Source organism: Anser cygnoides, chromosome 1 (assembly GCF_040182565.1).
Source record: "Anser cygnoides isolate HZ-2024a breed goose chromosome 1, Taihu_goose_T2T_genome, whole genome shotgun sequence".
NCBI lineage: Eukaryota > Metazoa > Chordata > Aves > Anseriformes > Anatidae > Anser > Anser cygnoides.
In genome coordinates this window covers 187341328-187366595 of record NC_089873.1, presented here as the reverse complement: position 1 = coordinate 187366595, position 25268 = coordinate 187341328, and the positions used below count along the sequence as shown (strand labels likewise).

The following is a 25268-nucleotide window of genomic DNA, read 5'->3' as shown; positions in this document are numbered from 1 at the left end:
TCAAGCCCTGGTTAAGTTATAACCTTTTGGGATCCCCAAAATAGACTTTCTCCTCTGACAATTTTTTCATTTATTTACTTATGACTTCATTGAACTTCATAACTTCATTTAAAATCTGTTTTAGAATCACAGAATCAGGTTGGAAAAGACATCCAAGATCATCTAATCCAATCTTTAAATCATCTACTACAACCTTTTACTTGCAGCTGAGAATATACAATATCCTTCAGGCTGATTAATGAAATGAATGTATTACCAGATTAAACACAGAACAAATTAAAAATTTAGTATTCTTAGTCTTTGAATACTTTTAATTTAATAGAAGGTTTTTAACTCTTACATAATTGTGTCATTTTTATCAACTTAACAGCCTTTTTTGTGATGAAAAATACAGATTCACAGAACTCTTGCTTTTTTAAAATAACTTTCATTAATGTCTTTACTTCTGTTTCATTGTTGATTACTCTTAGATGGATGTAAAAAGGGAAAGTTTCTTGCCTTTTAAAAACAATGACTACAATGACTATGATAAAAAGCCTTTATTTTTATCTTTCATATAATGAGTTTAAAACAGAGTCTTGAACTCTACAAGGAGATTTTAAACTCTGTCTAAACCATGGGTCAGCTGTCTGCCCATTTTTGCATTCATAACACATAACAATCAAGTGTACTTAGCAGTCACAGTAAAATTATTCAGTACTCAGTGTAGGAGGGTAAATGATGAACTGATACTTCAGGCTAACAAGACATTTGTGAGCAAAAACTGTATCACAGTACAAAAACAAAGTAGTCTATTACTTAGCAAGAGAAAAGTGGTACTCAGGATAGCAAGATATTTCTGTCTCATAGCATGCAAGCCAGGCCATTAATATTGCACCTTCCCATTGTGGGAGCTGAGTCACTACTGCCTCACCTTTATGCAAGATAGTCTGAATTGCTCTCAATGAGTAAGCAGCTCCTGCTGAACTCCTGAAGATGCCTTCTCAGTGATTGTAGCTACATAAAATAATGTCTGATTCTCAAGGCAACATCAAGAGTAGGACCTTCAAGCAGACTCAAGAAGCATATAGTGAAAATGTCATTCAGAGTACAAAAAATACATTGAGTAAAAATAATAAACTAAAAATGTGTGCTACTTCTGAAAATGTGGCTAGGAGGTATTCTGCTGCATCCACTCACCTTGTTCTCTGTCCTTCAGAACAGCATACTTATAATGTTGACATGGGAGATGTTTGTGTTAATAACGTCAAGAAGTTTTCTGAAAGTGGAGTTGGTCATTTCTGTAGAAGTGAAGTTAAATACCACATGATTACATATGTATGTTTTGAGTCGAACATAGATTAACATTGGCTTATATCATTCTACAGTGCTTTAATATTGCTTTTGAATGTAAAAAATCAATGTAACACAAAGATGGTCATGGTTGTTAATGGCTTGTATTAGCTGGAAGCTATAAAATCATCCTAGTACTCTGTTAGTGCTGGAATAATAATTTACCAAGACAATTACCACATGGTGGAATTTTTTTGCTGCTCTAATTCAGTGTTATTAATAATGAATAAAATTGCAATTTTCTCAGGTTGCTAGGGGCAGTAGGGAATTATTTCAATGAATATTTCAGCACATTAGTTTAATCATAGTTCCACAAAATTCAAGTGGGCAATATTTTATACTTCTAAGTTCAGTCTGCTAAGGGACCATAGTCATTAAATTGCAAACTATTTGCACTGAGGTCCATTCTATGATTTACAAGCCTTGTTAAAAACACTGTAAAAGAAAGCAAGCTGTGCCATTAATACTTGTAATTTGATGCTGCATTTGTTAATGGGCTCAGTGTGATTAATGTTTTTAGCAGCAGGCAGAACATTTTGAGACAGGCAGTGCTGAGGTTTATAATGTATAAATGCATGTAAAGAAATGTTAGAATATTGGAAGTTTTAGTAATATATGTTTTTACAAGATTGTATTCCAGAAATAGAAAAGCAGTAGTGAAATTATAGTATAATGTATGTAAATACAGTTCAGGCTGTGGTAGGTGCTGATGTGTGTGTTCTTTATTTCATAGCCAACTGCATGACTTCTGGCGTTTGGATTACTGGGAAGACGATTTGCGCCGGCGGAGGCGATTTGTTCGCAATGCTTTTGGGTCTACTCATTCTGATGCTCTTCTGAAAGCTGCAGTGGAATATGGTCAGTACTAACTCCTGCTTAAAAAAATATATGTTATGATTTTTTCTTCATGTCCATGAATCCCTGAGAATCATATCCCTTCTTTTTTTAAGGATAGTGCTGAGAATTCCTAGAACATTTTCTTAGAAAAGGAATTCTTTCAGTTCTTATACTTTGATGAACCAGAAGTTGTGAACCTGTGGGCTGTTATGTTTTCTAATCCCCAGGGGATTCACATTATACCTCTTTGGCATTCCCAGATGTTAATTTTGAGACACTGGTAAAAGTAACCAAACTTGTCTCTCCCGAGTGACAGAACAAAACTGTTAAGCCATCAAACTAATGTGTCATAATAGTTCCATTGGAGATCTCTCATGAATAAAAGATTAACTGTTTTAAAAAACATATCAGATGTTTTTATCTTAGCATATTCTCAGCCAAATTTTTTGTTTTGTTTTGTTTTCTGCAAATCATGAAATACCTAACAACTTGCTTGAAGAATGTATTTTGAGGATGCTTAGGATTGAATAGTGTACTGACCACATAGGAGATTCAGTCTTTGAATTTCAGGATTAGATGATGATTGATTTTCACGAAGAGATAGCTGAGGTATAAAAGAAGAGGGAGGAACATGCTTGCAAATTCCCTTATATCATCTGAAAGTTTCATGTGTTTAGTGATTTCTGTACAGCAGACTGAACTTGAGTACTCCAAATGTCTGAAGCAAATTTACTTCTCACATTTAAACTGGTGTAGCTCTCTAGCATATCAAAGATGGAGATTTGTAAAGAATATTCAGAATATTTTTTCTTTCCTTTTTTTTTTAAAATCTGCAGTACTGAATATATATATATATATATCCTGGGGTTCTGTAGCATTTAGCAATAAAATTTTGCATCACTTATTAAAAACTAAGGAAAGGGAAGTAGTTTGCCAAATGCACATTAAACATTTCAGTTGATTGTAGTCCTTGTAGTCAAGGGCTAATGTTGCCAGGAGTTCTGAATGTGATAGATATAAAGGTAGCTCTGTGTAACCTATGTATTTCACCAACTTTGCTGGTTGTTGAAGCAAATAGCTGGGATTCAAACAAGGTTAGACATATAAATGAGTGTCTGCATATGTGGTTATACTAGGTAGTGTAATTTAATACTTATTTAAATGCAAAGGCTATCATGTGCAGAACTTCAGGTCATTAACTGTTCACTAGTTGGGTTAAGACATCACCCCAGTAGTATATATTTGACAGAGGGTTATTTCATCCACAGTATTCCAAAACATCAAAACAGAGATCTTATCAGAGGCAGATGCAGAATTGTGCTAATTGCTATGTTGCCTTTGTAAGAAAAATATTTCCTTTGAAATATATTTCCTTTGTAAGAAAAATAATCACTAAAGCTGAGGGCTTTCTGCTTTATTCAGGAATAAAAACTTTTAAAATATTCTTATTGCTTAAGAATTTTAATTTTAGATATTGAACTAGCATTAAAACAAGAAGAAATCTGATTTATAAGCTATAATGAAGTTTTAAAGCATTGATACTATCCAGCTTTCATTTATTTTGATGTCCTTGTTTCTTGCATTTTATAGTATGAATGTTTTATCTTTGGGATAAGATTGAGCTCAGAAGAGGGTGGAAGTGGTTTTTTTGTTTTGTTTATTTTGTTTTGTTTTACAAGAACTATAATACAAGTTGCACTTAAATGGTTTTATTTTAGCATGTTTCAAAGATTACCTCTTTTAGTGTAGTTTTTATGGTCTGGTATTTCAGTGGAGGTGACAGCTGCCTTGTAGTAGAGCTAGCCTGCAGGATAAAGCTACAACCAAAAGAAGTAGAAAAGCTGAAGTAGTAATAGTCTCATACTGTGTTGTTTCTATATAGTTTCATAGTACTCACCTGTTAGTGTATTCAACATACAGGAAAATTAACGCTCAGGTATTTTTAGAGGTGGTATGCATCCTGGTTACATTAAAAAAAAAAAAAAAGATAAATGTTGTCCTGTTTGCAGAATTAAAATAATTCTGAATATAACTTTTTTGTGTATTTATTAAAATTAATGTACGGAATTTTTAAGCAACATGCATTAAAGTTGTAGTTCATGGATTCTAGCTACATGTACTTACTTTTCAGAGGCTAAGCCTTTGGATTTTAACACTGCAACTTTTAGCTGACCTTTCTCTGTAAGGAAACATCCTTAACACTGATGTTATTTTTATGCCTCTTGGTGTTACTAATGAGTTGAATAATTTATGAGGTTGTCATGTGAAAAGGATTTGGTGCAGTTCGATGTACCTTTAGCCTCTGGTGTTGGAATGTGATTAAGAAAGAGCTGGAGGCAGATTTTTTCCATAGGGCTTAACTTTCATTGTATTTTTTAATTAGCTTTGTTTTGTTAATTTTGTTTGGAACACCTTGATAGTAAAATGCTCCTAGCTTCCAACACTAAGCATGATATCATAGTGCAGAAAGAATTTAAAACAATTAAAAAATTTATTTGTGCATAGTTTTCCAGTAACACATTTTTTCTTGACCTCGGATACTTTGTTTGTGAGAAATAAACTATTAATGAAAGCAAAATTTGTTGGGCTTTTGTTATATTAATATAAATTTTTCATCTTGACTGATACCTCTAGCACAAGAAAATCTATACTGAGCAGCAGTAAAATGGTGGAAATATAAATATTTGTTATCTATGTTGACTGTCAGTTATCATTTAGGGTTTTGTGCATAAATATTGCAGTGGAGGAATGTTTAGTCAAAGCCTAAGTCAGCAAGCTCCTCTGTATCTACGATCAAAGGCATCAGCTTAAATAGGTCTGATCAGGCATTGCAGAAGAGGGCAGGCAGTTTCAGATGAGCAAAAATCACCAAGCAAAAATGACAAAATTAATCAGTCATTTATTTGGCAGTAAATAATAAGATGTGCTGAGGATTGCAGATGAGAGAATTTCCAGATTCCTTGGAGATGTGCCTGCTTAACACCTGATTTATCTAAGCTTGCACAGCCATCAAGATGACCTTGATAAATAAAAAAAGTGCTCTACAGCTACTCTAGTACTAAATCAGAGTTGATGTTGGATGTCTGGATACTGTAATTATGTAATACTTGCAGTCATCAAGGAACGAAAAATTCTTGGAAATGAAAACTATGCTTGTGATCTATGTTTGTTTTAGAAAAGAAATAATAACAAATGTTAAATTATGCCTTGAAGGGCTAAAAAAAAAAAAAGTGTTAATTTTATCTGATAAGGGCCTTCTTAATGTAGGAAGCATTATATCTGTTATCTGCTATATGTAAGTAGTATTCTCTCAAAAAATCTGCTACAAGTCAAATGAGTAAAACTTATTTTTAACTACAGGTTGTTACTCAGCCATTGTATGCATGCTCAGATGTCTGTTTTTGATAAAATACAAATATGCATATATGTGTATATGTATAGGTATATATATGTGTTCAAAGTACATGGCAAGTAAAAATATTTCAAAATTGAAAAATTATAACATATTCCTGTAGCTATATACTTAGTTGTCGTTTGAGACTGTCAGAACACAGTCATAGCAGCATTTACAGGAGATGAACTGGAAAATTTTTCCCTTTGGATTAGTCTCTTCCATTTCTAGCTATTTGACATTAACACTGGATTTTACATCCATTTCATATCTGGATGTAAAATTCAAGCCTAATTATTTCAGAGTTTTATCTGCTGTTTTATCTTTTGTTTTAGTTAAATTCTTTAATAGATCCATGGATTCATTTCTCCCCTTTTGTGAAGCTAATGGGATCCTGCTTACTGCAGTATTAAAGTGAAAGGTATAAACTGGGATTTTGAACTACTGGAAAGTTTTTGTAGTTTTAATTTTATTGACATTTCACTGGATTTAGAACAGTTCTTATTATAAGTTTAGATTGAGCTTCAATGTAGTTGATTAAACTGTAGATTAAAAAGAGGGGAGGAACAAAAGATTGTGTAAGACATTATAGACTCTATTCTCTTCCCCAGATTTTGCTACCAATAAATGCAGAAAATATACAGCCATGACCCAATTCACAGTGATTCTGTACATGTGGTGAAAGAACTGTCTCTTCTAGTTAATCACCTTCACAGTTTACAGTCATTGAAGATTAGTATAGAGGAGACACTACTGTACCACCCTGGACAGTGAAACAGAATACTACTCCAAAGAGGTCAACTTAAGAGCAAAATAGTGAATTTATTATGCTTTGGTCCTTCAGCACTTAAAGACAGTGTTCCACAAACCATTTGCATGTAGACATGATCCAAGAAAAGCCACTTTTTCTAGTCTGCAGTGGAGGTAATGGACTCGAATAACTCAGTGGTTATGTTCCAAACATTTATATGTAAGCTTATCAAGTATTTCTAGTGCCTGTGCTCAAGAATATTTGGCCTGTTAAGCTGATTATCGTGACAGATCCTGAATGTTTAGAATACAAAACAAACAAACAACAAAAAACTAAACACCTTTGTAATGTAATATGTAATTCATTCAGGTTTTGAAACGAAGTTACAGATATATCTTATAAGTACAATATGGCAATTGCATTTGAACTTGCATATTTTAAGTTTCTCATTCTGTTATATATATGGACAGCTAATTAAAAACCTTATTTCAAGAGCAGTTTTAACTGAAGCAGACTATATCTGACTCCTGGGAGTTGTCTTCACTGCTGTAAGTTTCAGCAAATGTTGTGTATGCTTATCATTAGAAATCGGATTTGATTATATAAACTGAGTTAAAGAGCATCAATTTCTGAAGTCTGAAATGTTCAAATCTGAAATTTACTCTCACGAAATAATCTGGAGTTTTATAGACTTCCAGAGAATTGTAGGCAGGATTCCATCAGGCTGCTGAAGGACTTACATTCCTAGAACGTTTATCTTCAAGCAAGTGCTACCTTAAAGGGTGTGTGGATTCCCTGCTATGAAACTGAGTCTGAAATCCATGTAAACCCCTGTTCAAACCAGGGTCTGTCTTCAGAACAGGGATTTTGGCTGTCCCACATTGGGCCCTAAATCAATATTAAATTTGTGAGGATCATCAGTATTAAAGAAAAATGTACCAAGCTGAACTTCCAAGGACTGTAACTCTAAAGTGACCTCTCAGTTCTGAGAAGTCCAGAGCAGCTGATTCCCACAGCTCCTGCTGTTCATCTCCTGAACCGCTGTGTTCATCATTTCTGCAGTTAGTGTTAGAACAAGACAGAGGGAGGACATTCCAGAGAAACTGGTAAGAAGTTGGTTTCATTTAGCATGCACCAGATATTGTTCCAGAAAGCTGTTAGTGTTTTACAAACAAACTTATCATGACATTTGATAAGTGATAAGACATTTTAAGAAATAAAAATGTCCCAAGAACTGTGTATGCTCAATTTCTTCATCTCTGTTCAGAAGCTTTGCTATGAAATCAAATGCTTATAGGAAGTCTGAATGCCCACTTGAAGACTAGTCTTTTCTTTCTGGGACTTCTGCATTTAAACACCACCACTATTTTCACTAAGTTCAAGAGTGCCTGTCAAAGTTGCTGAGTATATATCTAAGGGTTATTTACTTTTTCTCAACTTCACAAGGCCCTCTGACTTTACTACCTTTGCCTCATCTCTGGTCTGTATTTATTCAAAATACCATACCTACCATATTTCCAGAACAGTCCTTAGGGGCTGTCTCAGCAATGCAGATTTTAGACCTATTTTAAAGAGAGCAGTATTTTTTCAGTAACTAATGCAAAACTGGAAGCAATTTGAAGACAGCTGATACAGAATCATCACCTACCAGAATTTTGCTAGCAGGCCCACTAGATGTATAAAAAATGTTATCTAGGCATATCTAGTGAAAGCATTCTACGTGTACTATGTAAGAGGTGAAACACCAAAATATGCTTTCAGTTTTGTCTGTTAATATTGTTTTCCATAATATGTCTATATGAACAGCTTTACTGTAAGGGCCATAGTTGAGTTTGAAGATCTTTTTGTAGTTTTTATTTGTTTGTTTGTTTTGTTTTTTACATTTACGTTGATTCCTAATCTGATCCAGATATTCTTTAAATATTCTTTGCTTCATCCAGAAGAGACAAGGCTCAGGATGGGGGAAGTCTTGTAGTTGGGTATAACCTGTTGGGAGAGAGTAAAGAAGATGGAGCCAGACTCTTCTCAGTGGTACTCAGTAAAAACATGTTATTTATCCTCATGGTGGTAAAACAATGGAACAGGTTGTCCAGAGAAGCTGTGGAATCTCCATTGTTGAAAAAACTGAAAACCCAACTGACAATGGTCCTGGGCAGCCTTCTGTGCCTGACCCTGCATCGGAAAGGAGGTTGGAGTAGACAATCTCCAGAGGAGCCTTCCAGCCTGGGTTCTGTGATTCTTTTTATGGAACTAGAGCTTAAAAGTAGATGGTTGTCAGAACTTAGTCTTAAGTAATACTTTTAAAACACCAGTTTACTTATATCTCGATGTTCAGGACTAATCTTATGCAACATCTCATAGACTCAAAAAAAAAAAAGAGCAGAAACATTTCATCAATAATAAGTAATCCTCAACATCAAGTTACTTTAGACCTTTTTTTTTTTTTTTTTTTTGAGGAAATGTGCATTTACATATGCCAGAATCACAGAATGTCTGTGGTTGGCAAGGACCTCTGGAAGTCAACTGGTCCAACACCCCCTGTGCAAACACAGACACCTAGAGCATATTACCTAGGATCACATCCAGGTGGCTTTTGAAGATCTCCAGGGAGTGAGACTCCACAACCTGTCTGAGCAGCCTGTGCCAGAGCTCTGTTACCTGCCCAGCAGAGAAGTGTTGCCTGGTGCTCAGAGGGAGGCTCCTGTGTGCCAGTTTGTGTCCATTACCTCTTGGCCTGGTACTAGACTCCATCGTCTTTCACCCTCCCTTCAGGGATTTATAGACACTGATAAGATCCCCCCAAGTTCCCTCTTCTCCAGGCTGAACAGTCCCAGCTCTCCCAGCCTCTCCTTATAGGGGAGACTCCAGTCCCTTCATCATCTTGGTGGCCCTATCCAGGAGTCCAGGCCTCTCTTGTACTGGGAGACCTAGAGAGGTACACAGCACTCTAAATGTGGCCTTACCAGTGCTGAATCTAGTGGAAGGATTACCTCTCTTTACCTGCTGGCAATACTTTGCCTAATGTAGCCAAGAATACCATTAGGCTTCTTAGCAGCAAGGACATACTGTTGACTCTTGTTCATCTTAGTGTTCACCAGGACACTCAGGTCCTTTTCCACAGTACTGCCTTCCAGCTGGGTGCCATCCAGCAGTAATAGTGAATGGAGGTGTTCCTTCTCAAGTGCAGGACTCTGCACTTATCCTTGCTCAGCTGCAGAAGGTTCCTGTCAGCCCACCTCTCCAGCCTGTCAAGGTCCCTCTGGATGGCAGCATGACTCTCTGGTGTGTCAGCCACTCCCCCCAGTTTGTCATCTGCAAATTTCCTGAGGGTGCCCTCTGCCCCATCATCCGGGTCATAAAATACTTCTAATATCAGTTTTCTCATGGACAGTATACTATTACTGAAACTGAGTTTATTGTGACTACTTGAGCCACTAAAATGTTTTGATACTTCGGTAGGAGAGTTTGAGGGGGCAGAGGGGAATTATTGTTGTTTTGACTTTTTTAGTGCTCTATCCAGCACTGTCCTCCTGAAAATTAGTCACACACACAATGTAATAAAATACATTGTTCTGAGGAAATGCAAGTGATGACCTTTAACTCAGATAACTTGCAAAACTAATATTTATTTAAGTAATGTCATATGTATGAATGTTAAACAAAAAATAAAGAAATCAGAAGCCCCTGACTAAAAATTAACCACCTTCGTTCGTCCAATACATGCCCACTTAATTTTAGCCTGTAAGTTTACAAGCTAAGAAGTAACTATGAGTAGTTTTAAGTTTCTTCTTTATGGGCAGAAAACACATATGTTACATGACGTTCGGTGGTAAACATCTTAAGAATATGTATGCAGTCATTAAATTAACCCATAACAACGCTTCCACATGTCACCAAGTAAATCATCTCGATTCTTTAAATGTGATCATGCAGAGACATGAGACAAATGTGTAAGCAATTCCACTTCATTTGGAGCACCATTTTCTTTCTCTTTTCTCTGTTTGACTCTCTTTGTCTCCATTAGACTAATTACCAGCCAAGTGCCCCTTATAAGAAGAGATGCCCAATGTTAGATATATGATTTAATATTAATAAAATAAAATTATATTGAATGTTGAAATCAAGTATATTCTTGATTTTCTTTCACCTAAAATAAAATTCTTATAACACAACTTCCTTTCACTACATGTACTAACTTCCACATCTGATTGTGAAATCTCTGATGTATTTTAAATGAGTTTACATCCGAATTGCGTGCCTGAAGAAATCACAAAAATCTGTGTATTTATTGAAAGCATAATAATTTAAGATTTGCCACTACAGATTTATAACTGTAGCCCAACAGTGCCATCCACTGCTTCACCAAATAAACTTCCAAATATTTCATCCTCACAGGATTTTAGGGAAAACATTACACACACACATAAAAAAAAAAAAAAAAACGTATTTTGCTAAGGTTTTACATGGTATTTATCAGATACAGATGAAAATAAAATTTGTTTAAATAAGCCAGGAATAAGGGCTTTCATTAGAGAGCAGTATAAGAGATTACTAACTGTGATAATAACTAAATCTGAAATACTAGATTTATCTTGGTGGTCTTTCTAGTACTTCTTAGTCCCCCCGAAGGACATTAATATATCATTAAATATATCTACTGTTATGGTGATCTACTATTATGACCTCAAGGTGTGAACAGTAGTGGAATTTACTTAGGTAGAGTACTGAACACTATTGTTTTTTTGTGTCTGGGCTTCTACTGTCTGACTGGATTATGGAAATTAGCTGCAACTGCATGCCTAACAGATTCATAATCTCTGTATTTCTGCTTTCTGTTATCTGCCGTCTCTAGCATAGGAATTTTCATAGCAGTTTGGTAATAAGTTTTAAGTACAGATTCATGAAATAAAAGACTTTTTTTTTTCTTTTCTAATTTCCTCAAACGTTGAATGTCAGAATCTTTCTTTATTTTGAGCTTTTAGCAGATCCAAATAGGATGTGAAAACTTTCTTCCCCCAAAACCTCTGTGTTGGATTTCGAATGCCTTCCTCTGATATTTTCAGTCTATCTGGCATGACCTGGATTTTAACTGCTACTACAGGTCTGAGTTAATTTTACAACAAAGTTTTTTACCAGCAGTTAACATAACTACTTCTTTTTCTCACTTCAGATTGCCTCTGAAAGCCTATGACTCAAATTTGATTCTTAAAGTAATCAAATTGCCTGGCGAAAACATTCCCAAGGCCACCAAATTGCAACCATTGCCAGCTTTAGAAGTCTAGCTGCATTTTTCTCCTTTCTACCATTATATTTACATGTGAAAAGAACAAACTGTAGCAATCTGCTCTTGCAGAATGAAAGTAATCTACTTACCAAAACCAGTAAATTACTACGATGTGAAATGTTTTCAAACCCATGTAAAGAATTTATTCGTTCTTTTAATTCAGTTCTTCTGCTAATTGACAAAGAAATGGAAGTTACTGACCCATGTATATTCATTGCATCTCATAGAAACTTTTTGGAAGAACATTCTGTCAATGAAAGTCTAATTGTCCTTCAGGACATCTTTCATAGCTGGGTGAATGTAGCTCTTCAGACTTAGATTTTACTATGTGCTTTTCTTACCTCCAATCTTCTGTGCTTGAAGACTCCATATTAAGGAGTAACAGCACTCCTTCAACTTTAGTTGAACACAACAACACATTCCATTTTTAATTTTTCTCCACTCTTCTTATCTTTCATCTCTTCTTGACTGCAGGAGTCTGTTCTCCACTATGTATATGACTAAGTGGAAATATATAGCATTATTAAATGAAAAAAAAGTGTTTAATAACATTTTTTAGTGGAGTAAAGAAGCCCAGACTGAACCAAATGTGTCAAAAAAATGCAAGATGAAATTCTATTGCTTCTACTGAGGAAGGTGTTTTCTAACAACACTGAAGAAAGGTGTCTAGGAAAGGAAGCCAAGTGCTTGGCTGGAATCAAGGGTCATTATTTCCTCAGTGCTGCAACTATTGCAGCCTAGAGTCAGGAGATCATAGTATAGAGTTAGAACTGTTCTCTCCCACTCTTTCACACATGCCAGTAGGAGGCATGATAGGCTTTTAGGCAACGGCCTCTTGCAAGGTGAAGATGTGTTAAGATGACAGGTAGATTGTGAGAATCTCTTCAGTATAGGTGATTCCTGGTCTTCCACAGAGTTAACAGAATAGCTCAGTACAGATTATAAAAATAAAGGAATTAATTTCCAATAGCAATGTATTTTTAATATAGTAAAGTATTTTTTCTCATCTTATTATATTGCACTACTTAAATTTTGCCACTAAAAATGTATTCTTATTATATCATATCAAAATTATCATAGATGTTTTATGTAAATAGTAAAATTTGTGCACAAGAAACAAAGACTTACGTATGCATGCACTGGCTGTTCCGTATCCGTATAAGCACAGTGAGTTCTTCGATTGGCCTTATTTTATGTTTCTCATTTTAGAGATTTACCTTTGAAATGCACACAAAAAGTATCATTATGGTACAACAAACTGGAAGATTTGATGAGTTTCAGCATTGTGCAAGGTACAGACAGGGGTGCAGAAACACCTAATGAAAGCACTGTATTAAAAGCCAAATGCATTGTGAGAAGTTCTCAAATATACCACTAAACATCATATCAAGAAAAACAACTTGTTAAGAATTCCATCAGCCAGCATTTTATACGTTTCCAGTTACATAATTAATTTTGTTTTTCATAGCATGTATGCTACATCATGACATGATTTTTTTCTTATCCTTGTATGCCTTAAGTGTATATCTCCCTATGTCTTTGTGTATGAACATAAACATCATCTACAATATGCAAACTTTTGTAGCTGAAAGGACTATGCATAATGCCCAAAGAGGGTTTCGTTTGTGTCTCTTTTGCCATATAACACAAATCACACACTCCCGTGTCCTCAAAAAAGTGGATCATGCTGTCAAATAGCATCTCAGCTCCACTCTGAATAGAAAATATTGCCGATGCTTGCGAATTTAACATAAGCATAGCATTTTTGCAAATATCCCTGCAGTTGCATGGAAATTTTTGCTCTCTGGCAATCTTTGCAAAGCAGAATGAAAGGCATCACAAACACCACACTGAAGCTTAATGGTAGATGAAATAAAATACTGTTCTCCTTTTTTCTTTACTACTGCTGCTAAGATTTCTGTGAGTTAGCTTTCCTTAATATACACACAAGCTTTCTACCTGGGACAGTAATTACCATTCACCTATTTCAGAGACAAAGTAATGGAAATCTTGTAGAAAGTCTCTTTGAGCTGTTATAGTCATAGGCTCTCAGACTCTGCTTTATCTTCTGTATCGCTACTATGTCACTTTTTATCTGCTAGACAGTATGAAACAAAGAGCTTTTATATCTGCAGCTATTTTTGTAAAAAAAAAAAAAAAAAAAAAAAAAAGTGTAAAATTCTGGCCCCGATCAAGCAAATAATAGAAAAATTTTGGTTTTAATTTTGCATTTTAGGTTCAGGAACTTGGAGCTCATTTTTTCACAACAGCCTGGCCCAAATAGGATCACTGTCTTTTGTGACTAGAGTATAGCCCCTTAGCAGAGCTAAGAGTTAAACGCAAATATCCCAATATTAGGGCCACACTGCTGTCTCACAAATGTGAATATCCTGTGGGTGCTGCCCTTTGTCTGATGTTGCTATAGGCATTGATCTACACAGAAATAGAAACAGTTCCTCCCACCAGTTACTGTTGTTGCTGAAGTGAAAATGATGTATGCCAGTTCTAAAGATGTGGTGATCCATGTGAGGGTGAAATGAAATTTGCACAGAAAAAAAGAATCAGAGCAGCACACTGGACTAGTTGGGACTGCACAGTAAAAGACAGTGTAATTAAAAGTAAATCTAGATATTCTGATAAGATTATTATATTGACAAATTTATCATTTATGTAAAATGGGGGCTATCCTTTTAAGAAGGAGTTATAGAAGACATCATGTCATGTATAAGAGATTTTGCCTGTGTAGAGACTGCATAAGATCTTCCTTCCATATGTCTCAAAAGAGGAGAATTTCATTTGAAATTATTAACATTCCAGAAAACAAAGATCATTTCAGATATTTTGGCAAATGGGTATCTCAAGGCTTTTGAGTCTTTCTTCTGTAAATAAGTAGTCTTGATAGAAATTAAAACAGTTATTTTACTATGGGAATTTGGATAGTTACTATAAAATCATTTTAAACTTACTTACTACACCTTCATTTTCTGATCTAGAGAATTAATTTTTTTAGCTGTCCACTCTGGATCTGGTAGCAAAACTTTAAGTGGTGAGGGAGAATATTGCCTTCTAGCAAAGATATGATTGACCACACTTTGGCCACAGAGAGGAAGAATTCAAAAGTTAGAAGTCAGTCCATAAAACTACAGATAAATCTTTTGTTTTAAAAATCCTGAGGTTTGAACCTGTCTCGTGGATTGGACGCTCTAATTTTTAAACATTATGTAAAGTTTAGAAAGGTTGGTGTAGAATACCCCAGTACAGGAGCTAAGATCAGGTTTCTCACATGCCAGTGCATTACCATTGGGCTGCTAGCATGCACCAAGTGTCTGTGTTTCTAAAGAGTGTTTTGTTTCTCCCCAAGGCTTTCTCATTGTTAGCTTTCTCAATTAGAATATTTGTGAGCTGGAAGCTAAATTAAGGCTAGCATATGTGGGCACGGTTCCTCAGTACAGGGTGCGCCTTTGTAGAAGCCTGACAACTTTGATCCTGTCTTTAGGCTCTGCAAGCAGATAGAGTCAGAACATGGCTTTTCCTGTAGGATGTGTGCTTGTTTTAAGTATTTCAAACTTGAAACTAATCAAAAACTTTCAAGACAAAATCCAGACCTGAATGTTGAGAGATTCCTTGTTTTTCAAGTGTGCTATCTTTTAAAAGTTTTTATCAGATTCTATTTTAAAAGCATTGAATATATTGTTTAACAGAATTATTTCATTTTTTCATTATCATTTCATACATATTTAAATTTAATCCCCTTTTGCTTCTTACCTTACTAATTACATTTTTTCTATTAAAACAGTTTGATTGCCCTCTTCAGTGGCCTGTCTTAAGAAACCTTTGCTTACATGTGAATATTTTGAATTAATGATAAATGAAATTCCTTTTTGCTGTCAAAACTAAATTGTAAAAATGCATTGCATGGCTTTGAAAATCAGTACACTCTATTAGCAGACCTGTCAATATAAAAAGTGCATTCCATTTCCACCTCTTGCTCTAATAACCTTTTCTATGTTACTCAGAGGCAGTTCACATAATCAGAGTATATTGTCAGCTTACTGGAGTTGGGGAAGCATGAAATGAAAATCGCGTTAATATTGATCCAATTCTCTTACTTGCAAGTGTCCTTGATGTCCTTTCCACTGAACAATAACTGTTGGTGTGATGTAGTTGTTTTCCTGTTGGCTATTACTGTACTTTAGTAAAATGGTTGGAAATAGGAATATTTTATTGCTCTTAATTATTTTTCTTGTGTATCATCTTTGCCTGTTTAAGTGATCCACAGCACATCAGGAAATTCGGTTTCTTTCTGCAATTTATCAAACTACAGTATCCACTGAGAGGCTACATTTCAAACTGACAGGGATTTGTAAAGGTCATCAGTCGTGAAATATGAATCCATTCTTGTGTGTACAAGTTACAGTGGCAAACTACATCTTAATCCAAATATAAACATTTGACTGGTTTAAGTTCCAGTTAGAAGGACTTCTTCTAGTTGCAGTCAGACTGAAGACTGACCTTCAGATGTGTGAAAATGCCTTATAACATCTGCTAGACTGGCCATATCCTATTCTGTCACCCTCTGACTCCTTGTGACCTGTATTGAATCAGTGCAGGTTCTTTCTCACAAGCTCAGAACATCTGAAATCTCAAATAAGTATAATATTTATGACTTCTGAAAATGAATTTCATACCACTCAGAATCTTAGTTTTCCTAACTGTAAACTAAAGGAAAATAAATAAATAAATAAATAAAAGTGCCCAGCATGGTAACTTCATCCTTATTTCTATACAGGACCTTTTATACTGATACACAACAATTTAACCATAACTATTTATTGTTAAAAACAAATAAAGAAAAAAAAAGAAATAAAAAAAAAGAAAAAAAACAGTCTCTTTTGAGAAACATGTTAATTTTGTCCTTGCTCTTATTCTCAGTCTCCTCATCATTGTCAGTCTCATCGTTGCAATGCAAAACACCTGAGAAGTTATAAGAGTATAATGTATACAACAATAAAGTATTTATTTATATATTACTCACCTAGAGAAAATCATGTGGTCAGATAACAGGTATAAAAATTAGACATAGAGGAAAATGTTTGGAATGTCTCAGATGAATTTTTCAGGTATTTATCTATTACAGAATATAAAAATATGATTTGGTTTTGCTTTTAGGTAAAAAGTAATTTCCAAAATAAATACATGCAATTTTTAATTTCTACACATTTTTTCCAGTTTTTCCCCTTGTTTCTTCAATGATCTTTGATAAGGAAAATATGATTTAGATCCCTCTGGCTTTTATTAAATCTATTAAAACCAGCCCTCCTTTAATAAGAGTCACTTCTCTGATTCTCCAGGGAAACTAAATTATATGCCAGTCAAAGCTGCCAGTTCCAGAAACACATTGCAATTTAAATCACAGCCCCAACAGACACAGGTGGGGACAGTTCATCAAAATATGCCAGCAATGTTCTGCTCCTCCAAGGCTCTTGAGCAGACGTAGAGATACCTGGTTCTCTCTTCCCATGGAGTGAACTCAGTCCTGGAAGGGCTGGCTCTGAAGCCATGCAGAAAGATATTGGGCCAGAGGGAGTGGTTACCATGTCGATTATTTAATCTTGCTGGGTTTTGAAGAGGTCAGTTTACAGACTGCCAAGCAGCTGCTCTCCATAAATGTGACCGCTGTGAGTGTCCCGGTGCCTAATCGAGTTAGTAAAGATTAGCAATGAAAGCAGGATTTTAAACTGTTTTAATATATAAAGCAGGAAGATTATCTCCTGAAATGTTTTATAAGTATTTTCAAGTATTAATCATATCAAATGAAAAATAAATAAATAAATAAAGGAGGGGGTAGTTAATAGCGTTGCATTTTAATTTAAGCTTGGCTGTTCCTGTGAAAGTTACAGTTGGTATAATATACAAAAAAAAATCTTCCATGAAAAACAGCACATTCAAACTCTGTTGATAAATTTTACCTGTGATATAATTTCATGATTTACATCATCACCTGTGAAGTAGTCTCCTGTGAGGAACTAATTCTGAATTCCTTTATTCAATAGCATGCTAAAAACTACCTTAGGTTATTATAATTCAGGAAAAAATAATAATAATAATAATTCTACAGAGCAGTGCATATAAGTGACCTATAAGAGAAGAAAAAGCAATTTTATCCTTAAAAGTTTCTGAGGAAAGCTAAGCTTCACAAAAACTGTACTTTAGATTCTATAAAAGAGAGTTTTTAATTAAATGCAGCATTTTACTGTAAAGAGAACAGACTTTACTTATGTCAAAATGCTCCTTTAGAAGCCACATAAAACTGTAAAAGACAATATATGAAAAAGCTTTCTTATAGAAAAGAAGAACACCATCCCATGGAGCAGATTTCCAGATGTTTGGAAACATTAGAATTTCCTGTCAGTATATTTAGGTAACATTAAAATGAGGTTAACTTTCCATTCTGCCATCTCTCTTCAAAGATCAAAGAGCGCTCACTGCATAAATTGCCTTATCGGTAATTCGTTGAAGTAAACTATGGAAACAACTTTATAAGAAGCAGTAGTCTTCTTTTGTTGGTTACAGTATTACCAAGCAAACTTTTCTTAAAATTAACCATGTTATTACCTCACTATAAGTACACTAAGTACAGAGAGAAAAAAAAAATCAAACGCTTTTGAATAATAAATGCACAGCAGTGAAGATGGAAGCAAAAACTCCCTTTCAGTATTCAACAAAATCATAGTGATTAGTGTAAAATCTAACAAAATCAACTTACATAACAGAAGTGTAATCAACAATATGCTATTTTTGTGCTGCTTATTTTAAATGTATTTAGGGATACCGTTTATGGGTTATGGTTTTGGACACTAACAATATCTTTGAAATTCAGACTGCGAACTTAGAAACTGTTGTGACCTACAGCATTTATTGATTTAATTGAAAACTGAGAAGCAAAAATTCAAATATTACAATAAAAACAACAAAATATTTATTTAAATATTGCATATATTAGATGATTCTAGAAGCTGTAGCTACTAAATAACTTGAGATCCTCCTGTTCTTGGGAAATTATTAGATTTTATTTTCTTTTTGTTGTTGTTGTTATTGGGTTTGTTGGTTGTTTTTTGTTCTTGGTGGACATTTTTTTTTTTTGGTCAGATTAATAGTTCCTGTTACTTTTTAAGGAAAATTAATGCTACCTGAAATTAGTAAATTTTTGGCAATGCTATACAGGTTTACCATGCAGCTCACATAATCTTTCAGATATATAAAATACATACCTTTTCACTGAAGTCAGGGTTTTGTAGACAAGTGCTAGTTGCTTTCTTTGATTTCTGTTAAAGATTAGCTCTTTTTAGTTATCCTGAAGCCAGTTTTTACCATGCAATGATCAAGATGATAACAGGTGTAACAAATGATGTATTTAAAAAAAAAAAAAAACTTATTTAGTCTTATACATACATTCTCTTAAAATACATTTAAGACAGAACCTTCAAGTTTCAAGACATTAGGGCACTAACTTCAGCGGGACTTCAGTGAGAGCTGTCTTATTCCTTTAAGTTCTTTTCAAACTGCTGTTTTAAGAAATATTTACCTTCTTATTTCATGGTTTCTTTCTAAGTCCCAGTCTGGAAAAATATTCTTTAATAAGGAGCTTGCTTCTTTGAGCACTGATAGCATCTGCCAGTTCCAATTCTGAGCACCCCAATGTTAAAATCTTGCTTTCTTCAACTTACATCTAATTTATTTTTTCTTTCTCTTATTTTAAAGCATTTGAAACATTTTCTAATTAGACTTAGGAACTGACATTAATACAATTCCGTATTATATTTTAAAAATAGAAACTCTGTGTGTCTTGAGAGCAGTTTGAAATGAAGTATCTGGAAATGAATTTTACTTCATAGTAATTTTGCTGTGACTTTAAAAAATAATTTGAGTTTTGATTTTTTACAAACATGCTGAAATATCAAATATTCATTTATTCATCACTTCTTTTTATATCCTTGTTAACAATACTAGACATAGTTTTATGTCATATAATTTTTTATTCAGTTTGTTGTCTGTTTTTAAAGAGACAAGTTGTTTTTCTTTTTACTCTTATTTTGAGAGCTCCTCTTATTTTATAACCTTTTTGAAGTCATCTTGAAATATAAAAATAGAACATCTGTGACAGATCTGTTTTGAACATATTTCACGTTTCAGGATCCAAGGAGATCTGGTGGTCTGTGGTATTCGCTTGTTAATTTCTTGATGAATGGGTAGAAAGGCCAAGAAGTGCACTCAGTACAGCACGTCTTCTGAAGATAGATGATCTCAAATAAATTCTATTCCCAATCAGTTTTTGATTTGTTAGGTGTTAAACCATTTCTTTGTAAGGACAGTGTTTACAAGCCTTGTAATGAGACAGCCCTGTGAGACCTTACTCTTCTTGCTGTAATTTTGATAAATGGAACTCTAATTCATAAAGGATATAGTGATTGAAGGGCAACTCTGGGTCTCGTACACTTTCATTTAGATAAATGTTTAGTACAGTACAGCAAAACTGAGGTGCACTCAACAAAGTGATAAATTTAAACAACAGCCAAACCAGAGCCTTTTCCATCACAAGAAAGAAGCACCATTTACTATATTTCTTTTAGATAAATGTATGTTTAATATTATAAACCAGAATGGCTTTTAGAAGCATTTGTCTTGTTGCTAAGCTCCAAATTTGCCAAACTAATTTAATGCCTTCTCCTCTACCACATTTCTTACACTGGTGTATAGCAATATTTCTGTAATCTGGTAACTGGAACCCTCATCACAAGAGATTTAAAATGCACTAAATTTCAGGTTCTTCTGCTGATGCATCTTAGTAATAATGTGAACTTTTTTTCTCGTGACTATCTCTTTGTGCATAAATAATTTGAAAGGACTGTCACTAATCTAATCAGTTACTACAGAAATGGTTGAAACTATGATTATTCCAGATAATTACTTTTGAAGTAATTTATTTGAAAATTATCACATCTTATAAAGCTCAGAAACTTCCATAACGCTCACTAAAGCTACCAAAAAGGAAGACAAACATATTTTCCTGCTTCCTTCCTCCACCGTGTTAGTTCAGCTCAGATTCGGTCTCCTTCATTGTCAAATGCTTCACACTAGGAGCTATTACCTATGTCAAATGATGCTAAACTCCCTTGTAGTAAGCACAAGCAAACAAAATTCCAATAGTAGTTAAATACTCAATACAGTTCTGATGTAATATAACTAAAAGTCTGTTACAGCACATTACTCCTTTATGTTTTCCAAAATTCCTGCAATTCTTACTCTTTTTTTGCGAATTGGGAAAAAAAATTAATTGTAAATTGGGTGAACAGTTACAGTTAGTTGCACTAAATAGTGTTAGTATTTAGCACTATTTTTTCACTCACTATGCAAGTGAGGTAAAGATCACAGCTAAGTAACTAGAACACAGCAAAAATATTGGTATACCAGCATATATGTCAGCATCAGTAGTGCCTTTATCACTATCAGTAACAGCATTGTCCTCATGGAGAGAGCAACAATTAGGAAGACTAGAGATGCTGTCCTTAATTTTGAGCTTAATGAAAAACTGCATTTTTTTCTTCTTTTTTTGTCTTAACCATGTTCTGTAGTTTCAGAAATAGCAATTTGGATAATAGCAATAATATAGAGAAGGTTATTTTTAGACTGTTTAAAATGTGAGGTCTCAGTTTGTGGTGGAGTCTGATATCAAGTGGCATGTTAGCAGTTATCTTCAAACAGAGTAAACACACTAAAGGTAAAATATGCCTCCAGAATTTTTATTTATATGCTGAGATTCTTCTGTGCATGAAGTAATTAAAAGACTCATATAAATATGAGTAGGAGATAAAAACATAACACCTTCCCCACTGTTTTTAATAACAGAACTGCCTGACACATCGATTCAATTCCATGCATGTATCTTCACTAACCTATCTGTTTACTATATTCCAGTTAGTTGTCCTGTATGAATATGAGGCCATGAGTTTTAATGCACTTTACCTCATCTCTTTACATCTGCCACAGTAGCACTCATCAAGCTCAGGCATTATGGCAAACAATCAAAATCCACACTCACTCAGTTTTGCATGGATTTCACTTATAGTTCTTATGGATGTAGCTTAACAGGAAGCAAATTTCCAAATTCTGATACAGACAGGAGTGATTAGATCTCATTTTTTATTTCTTATAGCAGAATTGAAGATGTCTAGGTTTTGTACAGTCCAAGGTGAAGATGCAGATTTTTGTGTTAGGAAGAAAACAGAAAGCTTTCTATCCTAAGGACTACTATGAGTCCGTAGGACTGAAAATAAAACTTTCTCCCAACAAAGAAACACTGTGCTTACCTTCTTCTTACTCTTCATTGAGATTACCAGTCTCCTACTTCACCTTTCTGTCCCTCCTATCTCCCAAACCAAAATCATGGCAGATTTTGAATTCCCAAAAGCATCGCCTTTACTTAGAGTAGGTGGTTTGAGCTCTGAGACATCAGTCAGAGTCAGAATACCAAGAACCCAAGAGACACTCCTGCTGAATTTCTTGCATGTTGAAAATTAATAGAAAAACATAGAACGTAGAGCAAAAACTAATTATTAACAGCAGGAGAGTCTTTGTGAAACAGAGTTTGTAGTTTACTCAAGATATATTTTGACAGACAGACTAAGGCTGTGTATTTTGTAGACCTTGATAAAGACCTTTCCAATACAGATGTTTCATTCTGTGTGTTTTACTAGACTGTGGTTGTTTTAAATACTGTTCAGCTAAATTCACAACACATAACTTTTTTAGGCACTGAAGAAGATGTAGTGAAGTCCAAGAAAACTTTCCGAAGTCAAGCTGTGGTAAATCAGAATGCAGAAACGGAGCTTATGCTGGAAGGAGACGATGATGCTGTCAGTCTGCTCCAAGAGAAAGAGATTGACAACCTTGCAGGTAATGATTTTTCATTACAACTAAGATAAAAGTCTGTTTTTAACTTGTTAATTCTGAACCTTTGCAGTTATTCTCTTAATATTGACGGCTAAGTATGCAATTACACTGAGAACAGAGTCTTTATTTTCTAGATGTAATACGATGTCCTGCGTCCATGAACTAGGGGAACTGATTACAGAATATGTGCCCATTGTACAATCTTTCACCAGAGGTGTGAGAAATAAGAATACCTCAAGTGCTCTTATGACTGCCTGTGACCTTTTATTGAAAATTCTATAAAACAGGAACATCTCCTTTTTTGTTGAAATAGAAATGAGGGTTAATTCTAAAACTCAGTGTTTTGTGAGTCAGTGTGGCTGTGATCTTTCATGACCTGATCCCAAGTGCCACGCAACTTGTTGAGAAACATCTGCACTCCTACTGGCACCCAGTGCTCTCATTCATCGGTGTGTGAAGAGGAACCTGAGGTATCAGCCCGGAAAGGGAATAAGTTACCTGCTGTAAATAGGGACTAAGAACAAATGAGACTGTAAGCAAGGCATGAACTTCATTAGGTACAATATGAGTTGGGAATGAGAGATCCTTTCTAGTCTTTTCTCCCTTGTGAAGGTCTGCAGTGAGGTCTCAGTTTTATCCATGTTCCAGCAGGTTCTGTTAGAGCTCCGTCTTGAAAAAATATTACGTTTCCTGGGGAAGCAGTCTGGAAAGAAAGGCATGCTGAAAGTTGAAAATGCGATCTCCTCTCACATGAGATAAAAATGTGAGAACTGTGAAATGCAGTATGGATTTTTTAGGTTAACTTACTTAGGAATACCTTTATTAAATTACTCGATTAAGGGGAAGTTTTTTGATGTCTGAGGATTTTTTTCAGTATAATTGAATTTCTACAATAGCTATCTTTGCTCCTGCATTTTCTTCTGATGCCATAGTGGAAATTTGTAACAAAGATAAGATCATAAATGGATATTAAAAAAAAAAAATGCCTAAGTGGAATTTAGTCTCATGATTTGAAGCTAGAGCAGAGGGCGGACATAAATACTTTTATCTGGGAGCAACCTTCAGTATATGATTATCATAGTTAATACGTCAATGTGCTTTCTCAATCTGCAGCTAACCATTGCTGAAACACTTGTTTTAAGTCAATAAAACAGTAAGGCAAGCAGGACCATTAGTGGGATAATTTGATCAATATCCCTTTCTCCTTTAGAAGGGAAAACTCAGTACTGTTTTGGCTAAGTTCTCATATATAAGAGCAATGCTTCCAGCCAAAAATGTATACTGTTGCTATAGCTTAAAGGCTGCAATAAGCAACTACATCGAAGTATGTATTAAAACTCCAAAGAGGTCAGGAAAAATTCTTGCCCAGTCTGGAAAACCTCACAGTCAGGCCCCAAGACTGCCATTTCATTGAAACGGACAGATGTGATATAATCCTTATAGTTACATCCTTCTGAAAAAAACAAACAAACAAACAAAAAAAACAAAACAAAAAAAAAAAAGTGTGTATTTCAATGAGTCCTTAAGTATTTCCGTGCAACATACATCTTACCAGAGATCCCTGTGTAGAGGACATCCCCTGCTCCTTTAGAACATAGAACAGTAATTCTAGTCCTTTGCTTTTACAGCACAAACTGTGGGGTAATGTAGGTATTAGCAAAACGGAAATGATAGAATTTGAAACAAGTCAACTTTTCAAATATTGACAGTCTGTCCTAACAGTGTCAGTGTTTGTGTTTCCAATCAACACTAAGAAGAGAAACAAGGTGCTTCCAAGTCTGGTGAGGTGACAGGATATTGGTGCTGTATGTGTACCAAAACCTGTGAACTTCTCAGAAAGAACCCACCTTCCACGACCTCATTTTTACTATCAGATTAATTGTAACCTTTGCTACTCAACTCTTGCTCATATTTGAAGTGGAAATAATTCTTAAAGTTAATGATCCCACCCAGTATCGTATGTGTCTCCTGTAAATTTTACCAACCAATCGGTGAGAAAAACTAAATCCCTCCACCCTCTGTCTGTATTGCTGCATGATTTTGTATAGAATGATGTCAATGTTTTCTATGGTTTTCACTATATACAATGTGACTATGAAACTTGAGACCAGTAACTGAAATCAAGAAAATCAGTAGGCAAGGAAGGTGGATTTTATGCCTAAGAAATTTAGGATAACATCTGATGGCTCTGAAGAGAGCCCAATAAAGCCATACTGTCCACTCTTACTTAATTCTGAAGAGTTATGTTGATTTGGTGTATGTAATCTGGAAATCTTTGAGACATATCGAGTTATGGTATATCACAACATCATTTATATCTAGTTACTGTTCAGATTGGAATGACACATAGGAATTTCTATATTCAGTTATGCTCTCAATTTAACTTTAAAGCTTAAATCAATTTAAACTTGGTTTACAATGATTTGGAATGCCTCAGTAAAGCATAGGAATTAAACAAAATCATTATAAACCAGGTTTAAATTGATTTAAGATTGTCCACATTTAACTAAAACAATTTAACATTGTTTATTCCATGAAACTAAGGCAGCTTTTAAAGAGGCAGCTTTTAAGGTTCTAGAAAACTTTTAACGAGGAGAATATAAATATTACAATATTTTGATATGAGAAGTTAAAACTAAAAAAGGAAAGTCTGAAACAGATTGAGACTGTTCTTACAAAGTTATCTGTACATACCTTTTGTTCCAGAGACTCTTTATAGTTTT

At 34.6% G+C, this 25268-nt stretch overlaps 1 protein-coding gene across 11 annotated transcripts in view; it reads left to right on the top strand.

Annotated features, from left to right (window-relative positions):
• NBEA (neurobeachin) overlaps positions 1-25268 on the top strand; it is a 521005-nt gene that overhangs the window by 322807 nt on the left and 172930 nt on the right. For all 11 annotated transcript variants that reach the window (XM_048081219.2, XM_066989702.1, XM_048081215.2 and 8 more), the window contains 2 exons: positions 2066-2190; positions 22405-22548. In XM_048081219.2, the coding sequence (XP_047937176.2) occupies positions 2066-2190; positions 22405-22548 (269 nt within the window). The remainder of the gene's footprint in view (positions 1-2065; positions 2191-22404; positions 22549-25268) is intronic.